Source organism: Coregonus clupeaformis, chromosome 35, assembly GCF_020615455.1.
Source record: "Coregonus clupeaformis isolate EN_2021a chromosome 35, ASM2061545v1, whole genome shotgun sequence".
Classification (NCBI taxonomy): domain Eukaryota; kingdom Metazoa; phylum Chordata; class Actinopteri; order Salmoniformes; family Salmonidae; genus Coregonus; species Coregonus clupeaformis.
The window spans coordinates 695,777-711,765 of NC_059226.1; the positions used below are offsets into that span (position 1 = coordinate 695,777).

The 15,989-nt window shown below is 42.5% G+C and overlaps 1 protein-coding gene across 2 annotated transcripts; it reads right to left on the reverse strand.

The window, feature by feature from the left end:
* Positions 1–2,471: 2,471 nt before the first annotated feature.
* On the reverse strand, positions 2,472–13,426 carry LOC121550400 (N-acyl-aromatic-L-amino acid amidohydrolase (carboxylate-forming) B). 2 transcript variants are annotated; one of them, XM_041862644.2, is made up of 7 exons: positions 13,168–13,426; positions 10,353–10,582; positions 9,463–9,658; positions 7,698–7,791; positions 7,451–7,558; positions 5,316–5,431; positions 2,472–2,899 (listed from the first exon to the last, which is right to left on the reverse strand). In XM_041862644.2, the coding sequence occupies exons 2-7, from the start codon at positions 10,577–10,579 to the stop codon at positions 2,702–2,704; spliced, it is 939 nt and encodes a 312-aa protein (XP_041718578.1). In that variant the 5' UTR covers positions 10,580–10,582; positions 13,168–13,426; the 3' UTR covers positions 2,472–2,701. The 2 variants fall into 2 exon arrangements, with proteins under 2 accessions (XP_041718578.1, XP_041718577.1); XM_041862643.2 differs by having other exon boundaries at positions 10,353–10,579; positions 13,168–13,425.
* Between the last annotated feature and the right edge of the window lie 2,563 nt (positions 13,427–15,989).

The window sequence follows — 15,989 nt, forward strand, 5'->3', positions numbered from 1 at the left end:
GTCAACAAATCAAAGGAGATGATTGTGGACTTCAGGAAACGGCAGAGGGTGCACCCCCCTATCCACATCGACGGGACCGCAGTGGAGAAGGTGGAAAGCTTCAAGTTCCTTGGTGTACACATCACTGACAAACTGAAATGGTCCACCCACGCAGACAGTGTGGTGAAGAAGGCGCAACATAGCCTCTTCAACCTCAGGAGGCTGAAGACATTTTGGCTTGGCACCTAAAACCCTCACAAACTTTTACAGATGCACAATTGAGAGCATCCTGTCGGGCTGTATCACCGCCTGGTACGGCAACTGCACCGCCCGCAACCGCAGGGCTCTCCAGAGGGTGTAGCGGTCTGCCGAACGCATTACCGGGGGCAAACTACCCGCCCTCCAAGACACCTACAGCACCCGATGTCACAGGAAGGCCAAAAAGATCATCAAGGACATCAACCACCTGAGCCACTGCCTGTTCACCCCGCTATCATCCAGAAGGCGAGGTCAGTACAGGTGCATCAAAGCTTGGACCGAGAGAATGATAAACAGCTTCTATCTCAAGGCCATCCGACTGTTAAATAGCAATCACTAGAACATTAGAGGCTGCTGCTGCCTTTTGAAATCACTGGCTACTTTAAGAAATGGAACACTAGTCACTTTAATAATGTTTACATATCTTGCACTACTCATCTAATCTCATGTATGTACTGTATTCTATTCTATAATATTCTACTGTATCTTAGTCCATGCCGCTCTGTCATTGCTTGTCCATACATGTATATATTCTTAAATTCCATTCCTTACTAGATTTGTGTGTATTGGGTATATGTTGTGAAATTGTTAAATATTACTTGTTAGATTTTACTGCACTGTCGGAGCTAGAAGCACAAGCATTTCGCTACACCCGCAATAACATATTTTAAACACGTGTATGTGACAAATACAATTTGATTTGATTTGATTTACAACTCCCATTCGCCAATCAGTGGCTGTATATACTCACCCAATCCAGTTCCTGTTACCGTGATCTTCTGTAGCATTTCGCATTCCTCCACCTCCCTTCTCTGCTCTTCTTGTTTTTGCCAGGATACATTAACTCTGCGCCGAGAAGCAGATACCACCAGGACTCCCACCCCAAACACTCAGTCTTCATCTCCCAATACCACGACGACCAAGCAACCATCCTCCCAAACCATCACGCTCCTTCAACCATCACACTCCTTCAACCATTCCGAACCATTATGCTCCTTTAATCATCCAGGGTTCCTCTCGATGCTACGACACCACCTCTGACGACGTCCACCAAGATGCTTTCATTCTACAACTACCTATCAATCATCCAACTTCATGCCAACTTCAACCTCATTTCTGCATGACGACATTCTGCATTCATACACTACATGACCAAAGGTATGTGGACACCTGCTCGTCGAACATCTAATTCCAAAATCATGGGCATTAATATGGAGTTGGTCCCCCCTTTGCGGCTATAACAGCCTCCACTCTTCTGGGAAGGCTTTCCACTAGATGTTGGAACATTGCTACAGGAAATTGCTTCCATTCAGCCACAAGAGCATTAGTGAAGTTGGTCTAGAATGTCATTGTATAATAATAATAATAATATGCCATTTAGCAGACACTTTTATCCAAATTGACTTACAGTAATGTGTGCATACATTTTTACGTATGGGTGGTCCCGGGGATCGAACCCACTACCCTGGCGTTACAAGCGCCATGCTCTACCAATTGAGCTACACTGTAGCGTTAAGATTTCCCTTCACTGGAACTAAGGGGCCTGGCCCGAACAATGAAAAACAGCCCCAGACCATTATTCCTCCACCAATCCTCCATTATTCCTCCACCAATTGCGCAAGGTGATCTTAGGCTTGTATGCGGCTGCTCGGCCATTGAAACCCATTTCATGAAGCTCCCGACGATCAGTTATTGTGCTGAAGTTGCTTCCAGAGGCAGTTTGAAACTTGGTAGTGAGTGTTGCAACCGAGGACAGACGATTTTTACTCGCTACGCGCTTCAGCACTCGCGGTCCCGTTCTGTGAGCTTATCACGTCGCGGCTGAGCCGTTGTTGCTCCTAGACGTCTCCACTTCACAATGACAGCACTTACAGTAGACCGGGGCAGCACTAGCAGGGCAGAAATTTGAAGAACTGACTTGTTGGAAAGGTGGCATCCTATGACGGTGCCACATTGAAACTCACTGAGCTCTTCAGTAAGGCCATTCTACTGCCAATGTTTGTCTATGGAGATTGCTAGCTGTGTGTTCGATTTTATACACCTGTCAGCAACCGGTGTGGCTGAAATTGCCAAATCCACTAATTTGAAGGGGTGTCCACATACTTTTGTATATATAGTGTACCTTGTAACTTTTTCCTGCATTAAACTATCTTAAAGGTGTGGTCTGTACCTCGAGAACACAAGATTAAACAGAGCAGTGAAATGCAACATTACATCACTATGAAGACAACTAATTAAACAAAAAATGTACATGTTTAATTGAAATACTAGATCATTGCATTGAACTGTGCATAATTTCACATACAGTATTCCTGAGGTCATTTAGTGATGATTAAAAGCAATGGAATAAAAAATCAATTGAAAATGAGGTTAGACTAGTTAGTAATTCTTAAGGTTCTGTGCATTTTTTTCCCTTTGATTCTCCCGCTCTTCAAATTGTCTCTCTTTTCCTCCCCTTCCTTCATCAATCTCTCTTCACTTGCAAGGGGGGGATAGTCAGAGTCATCTTTCGTGCCAGGTGGAAGGCAATACTCTTCTCATAGTATGCACACTCGTTCACAAAGTAGGGATGGAGGACTTCTTCTCCTTCGTACTTCACTATCTCCCCAGAAAACATCAGGAACATTGGATCTCCCGGATGGAGGAGGCAGAAGTCACGGTCCTGGAGAGAAAGAGTCACATCAGCATGCTTTGGGGGGGGGGGGGTCCCTTTATCATAAAGCATTGCACGCATCTATAATCACATTTGTGTACTGGCATACAGTTGAGCAGACCAAGTTTTAGGATGTCCACACATGGGGATTTTTTTTTAGCAGAGTCTGAAACAAAAATGTCAAAATTCAGGCAACGCGCTATTCAGGTAGGATGCAATTTTGGAACTATATAAATGTTTTCATATTCATAAGAATTTGTTTTATCATTATTGGCCCCGTGTAGCTCAGTTGGTAGAGCATGGCGCTTGCAACGCCAGGGTTGGGGGTTTGATTCCCACGGGGGGCCAGTATGAAAATGTATACACTCACTAACTGTAAGAGCGTCTGCTAAATGACTAAAATGTAAATGTAATTGTTTATTATTGTAGGCCTATTTATTAATCTAAACCAGTTCTTTAAATATGTGAAACGTGTTTTGTTACATTCTGTTGATACATTTATGTTGGCTAAATTAAGTTCGCTCTGCCTTTTTAATGATGTGCTCTGTATTTACTTTAAGATACTGTATGTTATAAGTAGGCCTTTTGTAAAATAAATATCCTTAGCCTATTGCTGTCAGGTGTTCGGTATGGTAGGCACTAGCCTTTCTCTGTATTTTCGGCAATATAGACCGTTCAAAACTGTGAAGGTTTAAACAAGTTCACAAGTGTTTTGTTTAATTCTGTTGAGCCATTTTCTTTGGCCAAATTAAGCTCCAACTGTAATGTTGTGTTTGCCGTTATATAATATTCTCCTCATATTTTCCCTATAAACAATGGCTTGACTTACTTTTGATATTACCCTAATAAAATGTTGAAACTTTTGTGAAGATTTGGTGTGTTGTGGCTGTTAGTCTATTATACTGAAGGCCTATGATATGAAGGCAGTGCACTATGGTGCTCCAACTAACTCCGACAGTTGAAGCTGATGTGGCCTACCAGGCCTACCAGGGTTACTCCTATAATCTAACAATGTAGTGATTATCTTTAGAAAAATAACGAATGAGTCTGCTTCTGTACGCCTATATCTGTATAGCAGATGCAGTAGCCTATCTGACAAGGGTAAAGAGATGCATGTCGGTGTCGTAGCATGCCGCCGGCATCTCTCTGGGGCTTGGCCTAAGCTTCTCTTCCTTTATATTTATTTTCAAATTAATATCATACAGTAGACGCCTAAGCCTATAAGCCTATGCAATGCCCTGATGCATTTACTGCAGAAATCTCCGACAGCTGAACCATGAGGTGGACAATTATTATTTTAGGAAAGTAAATAACAATAAAACAATAGGCTGTACATTTTGCATATGCTACACATGGAAACACAAGGAATAGTGTCTTTGTAATTATACGCCATGTTGCAACACCAACATGTATTACTTTATCCTTGTCAGATAGGCTACTGCGTCTGTCTTAGTTTATTGATGGTGCTGGCTGCGTTGATGGATTCCCTAATGGGTTAAGCACCCAATGCATATGGATGACCGGTACATTTCTCAAATGTCTGATAGATAAAAATCTTCCCAATCACTTGTCCGGCGCCAAATTGTCATAACGGAAACCCTGATATATATTATATACAGTATATAGTATTGGCTACAGAAGCTACAAAATAATATTCTCAGTGACACTGATTCACCAAATGATGAAGATGAAGCATAGGCAACTCACCGGTGATGGCCGATGAGCTCGTGGCAATATATCAAGATATTACTTTGAAAAAGTGCTTTTCACTCAGAATACATATATTTTTTAGCTCTACAGAAATATTATTCTCCTCTTTTCAGCAGTAGGCATTTGCTTTTCAAACGGTAAACCTACGTTTTTCTTGATATTGTATTTTTGAAATTTGTGAAAGGTAAACAGCTGCAACCAACCATAGAAATATAATCCATAGATGGCAGTTCCCATTCATGTCAGGACTGTCAGTTATTGCTAGTGTACCCATGAGTTTAACAGTCAAAGTGTCAGGGTTAGAGGTTCCAAAATCCTTCAATGGTTTGTATCTATGGCCACAACTCAACAAGCCGTTTTATATTTGGCTCGCATGCTGCCCAAATTGCGGACTTCCCAACTGTAAGTGCTTGTGATAAAACTTCATCCACAGCTATTTTTTTAAAGCTATTTATCCTCTGTAGCTAAATTATGTTCTCTGGTGTAGTATTTTGAATTATTTTATTGATATCTGTTCAGACAGGAGTAATATCATCTTGGGAGAAAACATTTTTTTAGAGCCTAATTTTGGCTAACTTATTTCAATTTATGAGGGGGTGCTGCCCCACCCCCAGCGCCCCTACTTCCTGCGGCTATGCATTGAAGGGTTCATGTACAGGACTTTAACCAACTGCAGCTAGGTTAAATTATATACAATGGCAAAATGTTCTCGAACCTGTAGTTGGGGATGTATGGCAGCAGTGATTTGATTGGTCTCTGGGTCTCTTGGGTAGTCTATACTCTTCACAAAGGTGTACACATCGTCCACCTCACCACCTTCAAAGGCACTTCCTGGTAGAGAGAAGATGAGAGAAGGTTTGTAATTGGTTAATGACTAGAATAGAATTGAAAACGTAATTTCTCTTGAAAGGGAACTTGTCTTGATACATACAGTGAGGGAAAAAAGTATTTGATCCCCTGCTGATTTTGTACGTTTGCCCACTAACAAAGAAATGATCAGTCTATAATTTTAATGGTAGGTTTATTTGAACAGTGAGAGACAGAATAACAACTAAAAAATCCAGAAAAACGCATGTAAAATTTTTATAAATTGATTTGCATTTAATGAGGGAAATAAGTATTTGACCCCTCTGCAAAACATTACTTAGTACTTGGTGGCAAAACCCTTGTTGGCAATCACAGAGGTCAGACTTTTCTTGTAGTTGGCCACCAGGTTTGCACACATCTCAGGAGGGATTTTGTTCCACTCCTCTTTGCAGATCTTCTCCAAGTCATTAAGGTTTCGAGGCTGACGTTTGGCAACTCGAACATTCAGCTCGCTCCACAGATTTTCTATGGGATTAAGGTCTGGAGACTGGATAGGCCACTCCAGGACCTTAATGTGCTTCTTCTTGAGCCACTCCTTTGTTGCCTTGGCCGTGTGTTTTGGGTAATTGTCATGCTGGAATACCCATCCACGACCCATTTTCAATGCCCTGGCTGAGGGAAGGAGGTTCTCACCAAGATTTGACGGTACATGGCCCTGTCCATCGTCCCTTTGATGTGGTGAAGTTGTCCTGTCCCCTTAGCAGAAAAACACCCCCAAAGCATAATGTTTCCACCTCCATGTTTGACGGTGGGGATGGTGTTCTTGGGGTCATAGGCAGCATTCCTCCTCCTCCAAACACGGCGAGTTGAGTTGATGCCAAAGAGCTCGATTTTGGTCTCATCTGACAACAACACTTTCACCCATTTCTCCTCTGAATCATTCAGATGTTCATTGGCAAACTTCAGACGGCCCTGTATACGTGCTTTCTTGAGCAGGGGGACCTTGCGGGCGCTGCAGGATTTCAGTCCTTCACGGCGTAGTGTGTTACCAATTGTTTTCTTGGTGACTATGGTCCCAGCTGCCTTGATATCATTGACAAGATCCTCTGGTGTAGTTCTGGGTTGATTCCTCACCATTCTCATGATCATTGCAACTCCACGAGGTGAGATCTTGCATGGAGCCCCAAGCCGAGGGAGATTGACAGTTCTTTTGTGTTTCTTCCATTTGCAAATAATCGCACCAACTGTTGTCACCTTCTCACCAAGCTGCTTGGCGAAGGTCTTGTAGCCCATTCCAGCCTTGTGTAGGTCTACAATCTTGTCCCTGAAATCCTTGGAGAGCTCTTTGGTCTTGGACATGGTGGAGAGTTTGGAATCTGATTGATTTATTGCTTCTGTGGACAGGTGTCTTTTATACAGGTAACAAACTGAGATTAGGAGCACTCCCTTTAAGAGTGTGCTCCTAATCTCAGCTCATTACCTGTATAAAAGACACATGGGAGCCAGAAATCTTTCTGATTGAGAGGGGGTCAAATACTTATTTCCCTCATTAAAATGCAAATCAATTTATAACATTTTGACATGCGTTTTTCTGGATTTTTTTGTTGTTATTCTGTCTCTCACTGTTCAAATAAACCTACCATTAAAATTATAGACTGATCATTTCTTTGTCAGTGGGCAAACGTACAAAATCAGCAGGGGATCAAATACCTTTTTTCCCTCACTGTACATATACATTACATAAACGAGCAGAGGCCAGTTATAGTACACAAGATAGGAAGAAATACGCAAAATCCAATAACCATAAATGCAGTGAAGACTAACAGCATAGTGTTGAATGGTAGGCCCATGTGCATGAAGAAAATCTCCTTCTATCTGTTCCTGGTACGGGGAGCTAGATGCTTGTAGATATGAATGATGTTAATGTTATTCTTGTTCTTGACCAAGGCAGTAGGCTAGGTAGCGATGATCGAGGGTGGTGTATTCTGTGTGTAGGCGATGTGAGGGCTCAGCAATGTTTACGGACGATGGGAGTTCAAGTACCTGAGTTGAAGCACTGGACCCAATCTAGTGTCTGGTCGACCGCCTCCTTCATGATGTTGAAGATGTCGGCTCTGACCACACCATGGGGTTGAGGTCCCACCTCTATCGCTGTGGAGTGACAGCATCTGAATGAATACATTTGTCATGTAAATGGAAAACATACTGAAAATACACTGGTTTCCAATGACAGGAAGGAGATTGCATGATGTGTTTCCTATGAACACACAGCACAAATACAAACACTTACAGAAGCCATGCTTGCCCAGGGAGTCCTGAGAGTAGGCATCAGCTAAGGGTAGATCCAGCAGGATAAACCTCACGGGCGCTGAGGTTATCTTCCTCTGAGAACACAACAGATTAAACCTTTACACTCCCGTAGAACCCAGATTATAGCAGTCAGATGAAGCCCTTCTCCTCGTAGAAACCGGGTCAGATGGTGCATACGCTTCCCCTTTAAGAAAGCAATAGAGTCATGTTGAAATTATACACTCCAATTTTGATTAAGTCCAGCCAGCATTGTATCAGTAGCTATGTTTCCATCCAATTGGCAACAGATTTTCATACGAATATTCTAAATCCGCATAAAGACAATATGCCAATTTTCCCACCAGTGGTGTGTTTCCGCCAAACGGACTTGCAGATAAAAATTACTGCATGATGACATAGTGTGTTACAGGAGGGGGTCGCAGTTCCGGGGCGATCCACTAGGTGTCCTCCTCCTCCAACCTTAGGCACCTCCTCACTCACAGTCTGGACTAATCATCATCCTATTGGTGTCACCTGTGTCTACCTGTTCACCTGTGTATTTATGCCCTCACTTCCCTGTGTTCCCTTGTTCAGTTTTCTCTGCTAGTTTCTCTATGCTCAGCAGTACTAATCAGTGTCTGATCGGAGAAGTATGTACAGGTACTCGAGAAGTGTTCTCCCTGTTTCTTTATTATTTCAGTCCGTTATTTTGTATCCTGGCTTCGGGACCACCTGTAAAGATTCTTGTTTCAACATCTCTGCCTGCTGCCTACTCTCTATCATGCACCGCACATGGGTCACACCTCACCACAACCCTTACAATAGTGCACACAATGTGTTTCCATCACATTTTCAACTCTACGGATAGTTTTGTCACCATAACTGTTGCGTTAAATAGCAAATGTACCTACTCTGTGCTTGGCATTTGCGCTCTTGCCAACAGCAGCACAACAGCTCGCAGATACAGTGCGGGTAGGCTGTGTGGGTAGGCTGTGTGGGTAGGCTAGTCTACATTATTAGATTATTATGGATATTTTTTATTTGTCAAATGGCAGTCAAGCATCGATCATCATGTCAACAGAATCAGACTCTCTATAATTATTGGAAAGGAGCATCAAGATCAACACTGTACACTTTCACCACCCTGTGAAGTTCATCATAAGTAATTTCATCTGTAACCTAATAAACTGCAAAGTTTCCCGAGTCGTAGTGGGAGGACCACGCACCATATCACCGTTTGACTCCAAGTTTACTTAGACATGATGGTTATTATATCAATATTTGCGCATTCAATGTGTTTCCACTGCCATTTCTCGCATAATTAATTTTATCGACACAAAAATATCCCACCATATCGAAGGAACAAATGATCTGTCGGCATTTAAAAATTGTACCGAAACTTCCTGTTTCCATTACAGCTGTCATGATTTTTTTTTTACACAGTGTGGATGGTTAGAGACAGCAACAGACAGAATCAATTTCTTCCCCTTCCAGACAGCAATGCTTCCAATCTACATATTGTCTCAATGACAGCAACAGTCAGATTAACCATCCACTTCCCCTTTAAAACAGATCAATCTTCATTCCATTTTAATCTAATGCTCTCGCACGGAAACAGAATAAGATTCACTTTTGACCCTAGAGAGCATTTTTGATGGCCCACATTGGAGGCTGGCAGTACAACTAAGGAGAAGGGGACATTGCTTCAAAGTACAAGTCTTGGATCAGTTTCCCTTGTAATTGAATTGAACTGAAGCTCTGGTCACCTGGATTTGTCTATAGATGTGCAAGATGACCCAGTCTTGGTCAGAGTAGGAGATCAGACTGAGGCCCATGTTTGCTGTGGTGTTATGGAGGTCACACACCAGGTCCATGGCCCCAACGCTGCCCTTGGGCCCCAGTAGAGTGTTCAGCTCCTGGGCACGCCTCACCTCGTACGGGGTGGCGTCCGTCACAGGTGAACTAGGGAGGGAGAGAGAGGTGGATGTGTGTGGAGAGAGTGAGAGAGAAGGGAGACAGAGAAAGAGAGCGTGAACGAGTGTGCATACTAGAAGAAAGGTGTATCGCTTTGGCGTGGGAGAATACCAACTACTCATCTTTGCTGGTGAGAGACTGAGAGGGAGAAGTAAATGCCACCAACTCTTTGGGATGCCATCCCTTTAGCTCTGTAGGGTTGAGTAAATCTTGAGTATCAATTAAGTACTAAGAACTAATATTAATTATGATATAGTCCCATTTATGCAAAAACTGCATTAGACTGTTCAGATAAGTAGTGCCCTTGGTGGCCAGGCACATTCCAGCCCAGGCTGCAAGGTTCAGAATGTTCCAAAACAATATCCAAAGATATCTGGAAATGTTGCCATGACCACATTGTTAATTTACGGACTCCACAGTAGAGGGGTATATTATATTGAAGCTATATTGTGTATGTTTCCTTGTCTCTTTACAATGCATTGTGTTATTATTGGCTTCTTTACATAGTTGTAAGAACTCATCTTTGATTCATACAGTTCACACCTGAATAGTTAATTTGCCAACAGGTCCATACTTGTTAGAGGTAAGAAGTTAGGATACATTTGTAGTTGTGGTGAACTATCCCTTTATGGATCACACTGTTTGCATGTACAGTTTCATTTGTGCTTATGACAACCTGTACCTTAGTATGGCGTCGGTGAAACAACGGTTGAGGTCCATGTCGGTGTATCTTTTGCACACTTGGACTGCACGTGGGTTGGATATGACTGTGGTCAAGGTCGCCGACCCTGCCTTTTCCAGTTTCTGCCTCTGCAGCTCCCTCACCAGGTACACGCCCGACATCTCATTGCCATGGGTACCACCGCAGAGGGCGATGCGGGACAGAGCTGGGAGAAAGACTGGCTTCATCTGCTGGCCAGAGAGAGAGAGAGAGAAAGAGAGAGAGATAGAGAGAGAGAGAGAGAGACAGAGAGAGAGAGAGAGAGAGAGAGAGAGAGAGAGAGAGCACGAGAGAGAGAGAGCACGAGCGAGAGGTGTAGTAAAATAACAACCAAAGTGTAAGCAAATAGTAATCTTTGAGCTCACATCACTCATTACCAGGGCCGCCGGCAAACATGTGGTGAGCAGGCATTCGCCTCAGCACTTTTCACCACTTCTGTTTTAGTTTAATGAACTTAATGAACCGCAGAGGAGCATTTTTGTCTTCTCATACAGGAGCAATAAAGGCCTAGTTCATTGTTAAAACACATGTTTTATTCATCAGCCTGGTGCTGCAGCACCCTCAGCACCCCTACTACCCGCGGCTATGAATGCCATAAATTGTTCGACTTTCACTTAAACAATGGGGATAAACCAGAAAGATCCGTTTTAGGCTTACTGGAATTCATTACAGTTGTGTCGTTTTCAGTCAAAATAAATCACATGGGGCAACATTAGAGCAGGTTAAACTTGCCCAACTGCTCAATTCACTTGTCCCGGACAAAGTAAATAAAATTGCCCCACCACTCTGGGACATGTGATGCCACCTCTGCTCATTACAGGTATCAGTACAAGAGTCAGACAATTCCCTAAATTACCTCAGAGACCCTAAAGGTATTCCAGGCTATTATGTTCACAGTCTACTATGGACAACTATCCACAAATAAGACCATTACTTCTTCTGGTTTTGCCTTGTCCACCTCAAATGGCCCATCATGGGCCCCTTGGTCCAGATTAACTGTATGAACTGAGCCTTGGTAGTGTAAAATTAATTGTTAGATTCCGGTTAAGGAGCATCGTTAGCATCCAAGCTGTTTACCATTAACCATGGTTGCACAAAAACTGATTAGATACATACGTTTATTTCTCTCTCTCTCTCTGCGAATGTCATTCATTAACTATGAATGTACCAACGTTTGCAGTTTTCGCAAGCTAGTGAGGGTCAGTGGTGTTATATGAAACAATGGGTAGAGGAGAGTGGGGTAAGTTGAGAAAAAGGGGTAAGTTGAGCCACCCTTGTTTCTAGGAAACCATACACAAAATTAATTTGGCCAAAAATGTAGGAAGAGGTCATCATTTCGTGGAGTCTTTGATAAAAATAAATGTATTGTGTTAGAGGTTTCATCTAAACCAAAGTAGATCATTTTAAGGTTGTTCTATACATCAGTTGGGGTCTCTATAAGCTTCAATATGAGGACTATAAACCTAGCATGAAAGTGCATCCTTGTAGCTGTGCAGAGTAATTTAGTCAAAATGTTTGCCTTTGGGTAAATTGAGCCAATGGCAAGTTGAACAAATTAATGTGTTTAGTTCCTATGTGTAATCCAAAGCATTATCGCTGGGATATGAGATAACAATAAGTGTTAAAAGTGTGTTTGTTAGGTGTTAAGCCTGTTAAAATATGCTTAAAATGATGAAAATATTTTTTTTTAAAAAAGTGATTGTGATGAATTGTGTTTGGGAAATAAAGATAGACATGGTTTTAAAAAGGTAGTGGTTATATTTCATTCAGTACAGAAATTTGTAGACGGCTTAATTTACCCTGTTTCACGGCTCAATTTACCCCATACCTGGGGTAAATTGTGCCAAGAGAACACTTTTTTGGGACAAGCTATGTTTTCAAAACTGTAATGTTTACATGAATTCTGAATGTCATGTATTGAATTGAAGTTGCATTTAGGTAACAACCATTGTAAAACTATTCTATGCAGGAAACTAGGGCCTGACCTCATAGCTTCTATTCATTGTATGTTACTGATCAACTCCACAGTCTGACTCAGATATCATATCCCAGTTTTCTGTGTCACTGGGTCATTGTAAGAGCAGGGTAATCATCTCCAGGTTTCTGTCTCTATCTCTGTTATCTCTGTCTTTCTCTGTTTGTCTTCGTATTTCTCCATGTTATTCTCACTTCCCCTTACTCTAATCCTAATCTATCATAAATTATTCTACTGATCAACTGCTCACCAGGACCTTGATTAACTGAATCAACATTGGAGCAAAAGCCTACATACCCAAGTTCTCCAGAAGGGTTGGCCACCTGCGCTATAATCTATAAGTGGCTTCTCCTAATATATTTTTTTGCATGTCACATTCTATGAAAACAAACTGTGAATAGCATAAAGCTATTTTCATAGAGAATGGTGTTTCTCAAATGTTATATCATAAATATGTAAAATGGCTCTCAGAGCTCATATTGTATAAATCCACCATGATGTCACCATACACTGACAACAACGTTTACATCCTGAACTTTAACCCTCTGTCATATAACGTATCCTGAACATGTGTTTTCAGCCACTCAGTTTCTGCATCCCCAGGCACACATATAGTTTGTATACAAAACACTCCTCCCCTCACATGGGAAAGTACAAACAAGTGTGCAGTTACACACAGACACCAGCTGTGCGAGTATACTCACACTCAATCGCTAACATCCAAAGGAATCCATATGAGAGACAGGTAAGAACTTTAAACTTGACATGGTATAGAGAAAAGTGTAAGGCTAGCAGTCTTACCTTGCGGTGTAGGTGAAAGTTCCTTCCCTGGCTGGGTCTAAAGTCTCCCTGGTCCTGTCTGACCAAGTTATACTGAGCAGTCAGCAACCTTTGAACATTTCTACTAGCCCGCCCACGCGTGAGCCAAATGTCACAATCTGTAATCTAAGCAAACCAGACACTACACCAGGACCTTTCAATGCCAGAGGCAAGAAAGACCCGACACACACACACAAACACCCGCAAGAGTGGGCATTGACGCATACACACACACACACACACACACTACAGCAGACCACACCCTTAGCAAACCCCCCAATTTTCACAGACTAAACTTTCTTTGATCTATCCATTCCTTCTTCCCCTCCCCCTCTTTCTGGTGCCTCCTTCCTGTTGATGTTATTCTCAGATCAGATTTCAGTTAGCAACATTTATGATGTAATTCAAACTCCCTCTGCAGGTCCACTGCAGTACGAAGTGCTGAGTCTCCCAGAGAGAAAGAGAGCGAGAGAGAGAGAGAGAGAGAGAGAGAGAGAGAGAGAGAGAGAGAGAGAGAGAGAGAGAGAGAGAGACAGAGACAGAGACAGAGACAGAGACGAGAGAGGTAAGACATTGGTTGTGATCTTAGCCATCACTCATACATTTTTCATAAGTTGTCAGGTGCAAGGTTTGTGGGGGAAGGAAGGGATGGATGAGAAAGAGCAGTTTCTTGGACGACTGCGGCTAGGGAGGAAACTCCCGACAATGGTCCCATAGCAGAATGCAAAGTCAGCGATCAACGTATCTTAATCAACACAATTGGTGTCTAGTGGTGCTTGTAATTCAGAGGTTGTTACTGTGTAATTACCTTTTTGGTGTCATTTTGAGTAAATACTTGGTCATGTCTATATCAAAAAATAAAGTGCTACCAAAACAAATACATTCCATGTGTCAACTAATAACATTTTAAAGTGGGTGTGTTGTACCTCTAATGCTTTCTTCATTTTCTTCCTCATTGCCCTCCCTCTTCACCTGTTTTGTCCTCCTTTTCAATCTTCCTGTTCTCTCCGCCCCTCTCTCTCTCGTTCTTTCTCCAAAGCTGTAATTAGCCCTCTAATCCTGTTGGGTCAGTCAATCACGCATAAGACTCAAACAGGACAGGAGAGATTAGGAGCAGAGGTAGCACCAGAGGTCCCAGAGTGGTGGAGATTTCTTCTTCTTCTTCTTCTTCTTCTTCTTCTTCTTCTTCTTCTTCTTCTTCTTCTTCTTCTTCTTCTTCTACTTCTTCTTCTTCTTCCTGATGTAGCTAGGTAAACCTCCAGAACCTAGTTGTAGGAAGAACCTTATGAGTTGCCCTATTGCCTGGGGCAAGTGAACTGAGCAGTTGGGAAAACAACAAAACTGTAAAGAATTCCAGTAGGTCTAGCCTAAAACGGATCTTTCTGGTTCATCCCCATTGTTTTCGTGAAAGCGGAAAATTTATGGCAGCCGGGCAAGCTGAGCCTGCTCTGTGGTTGCCCCATGGAAAGTGAGGAAGTGTGGTTGCCCCATGGAAAGTGAAAAGGTGTGGTTGCCCCATGGAAAGTGAAGAACTGTGGTTGCCCCATGTGAACTGTGGTTGCCCCATGGAAAACGCTCTGCTTTCTATGTAGACATGCGTCATGCTCGGCCCCCGTGACCTGTGGTTTCCATGAATCTAATTGGTCTGGACACACACACACACACACACACACACAAATCAAATCAAAGTTTATTGGTCGTGTACACAGATTTGCAGATGTTAAAACAGGTGCAGTGAAATTCTCATGTTTCTATCTCCAACGTTCAGTAAAACCTAGCAATCAAAACAATACACACATAATCAAAAAAGTAAAAACAAATAAATATAAGAAGGAGCAATGACAGAGTCTGGAATATAAATAAATAAACAAGGGCCTCTAAGGGTTGGGGTGAGGTGTAACCCATGTGCGGTGCAGGATATACAGTAGGCAGTAGGAAGAGATGGTGAAACAAGGATCTTTACTGGTGGTCTCGAAGCCAAAATTCAAAATAACGGACTTATCACGATAAAGGAAAGGCGGAACAAATACAGTGGGGAAAAAAGTATTTAGTCAGCCACCAATTGTGCAAGTTCTCCCACTTAAAAAGATGAGAGAGGGCTGTAATTTTCATTATAGGTACACGTCAACTATGACAGACAAATTGAGGAAAGAAAATCCAGAAAATCACATTGTAGGATTTTTTATGAATTTATTTACAAATTATGGTGGAAAATAAGTATTTGGTCACCGACAAACAAGCAAGATTTCTGGCTCTCACAGACCTGTAACTTCTTCTTTAAGAGGCTCCTCTGTCCTCCACTCGTTACCTGTATTAATGGCACCTGTTTGAACTTGTTATCAGTATAAAAGACACCTGTCCACAACCTCAAACAGTCACTCTCCAAACTGCACTATGGCCAAGACCAAAGAGCTGTCAAAGGACACCAGAAACAAAATTGTAGACCTGCACCAGGCTGGGAAGACTGAATCTGCAATAGGTAAGCAGCTTGGTTTGAAGAAATCAACTGTGGGAGCAATTATTAGGAAATGGAAGACATACAAGACCACTGATAATCTCCCTCGATCTAGGGCTCCACGCAAGATCTCACCCCGTGGGGTCAAAATGATCACAAGAACGGTGAGCAAAAATCCCAGAACCACACGGGGGGACCTAGTGAATGACCTGCAGAGAGCTGGGACCAAAGTAACAAAGCCTACCATCAGTAACACACTACGCCGCCAGGTACTCAAATCCTGCAGTGCCAGACGTGTCCCCCTGCTTAAGCCAGTACATGTCCAGGCCCATCTGAAGTTTGCTAGAGT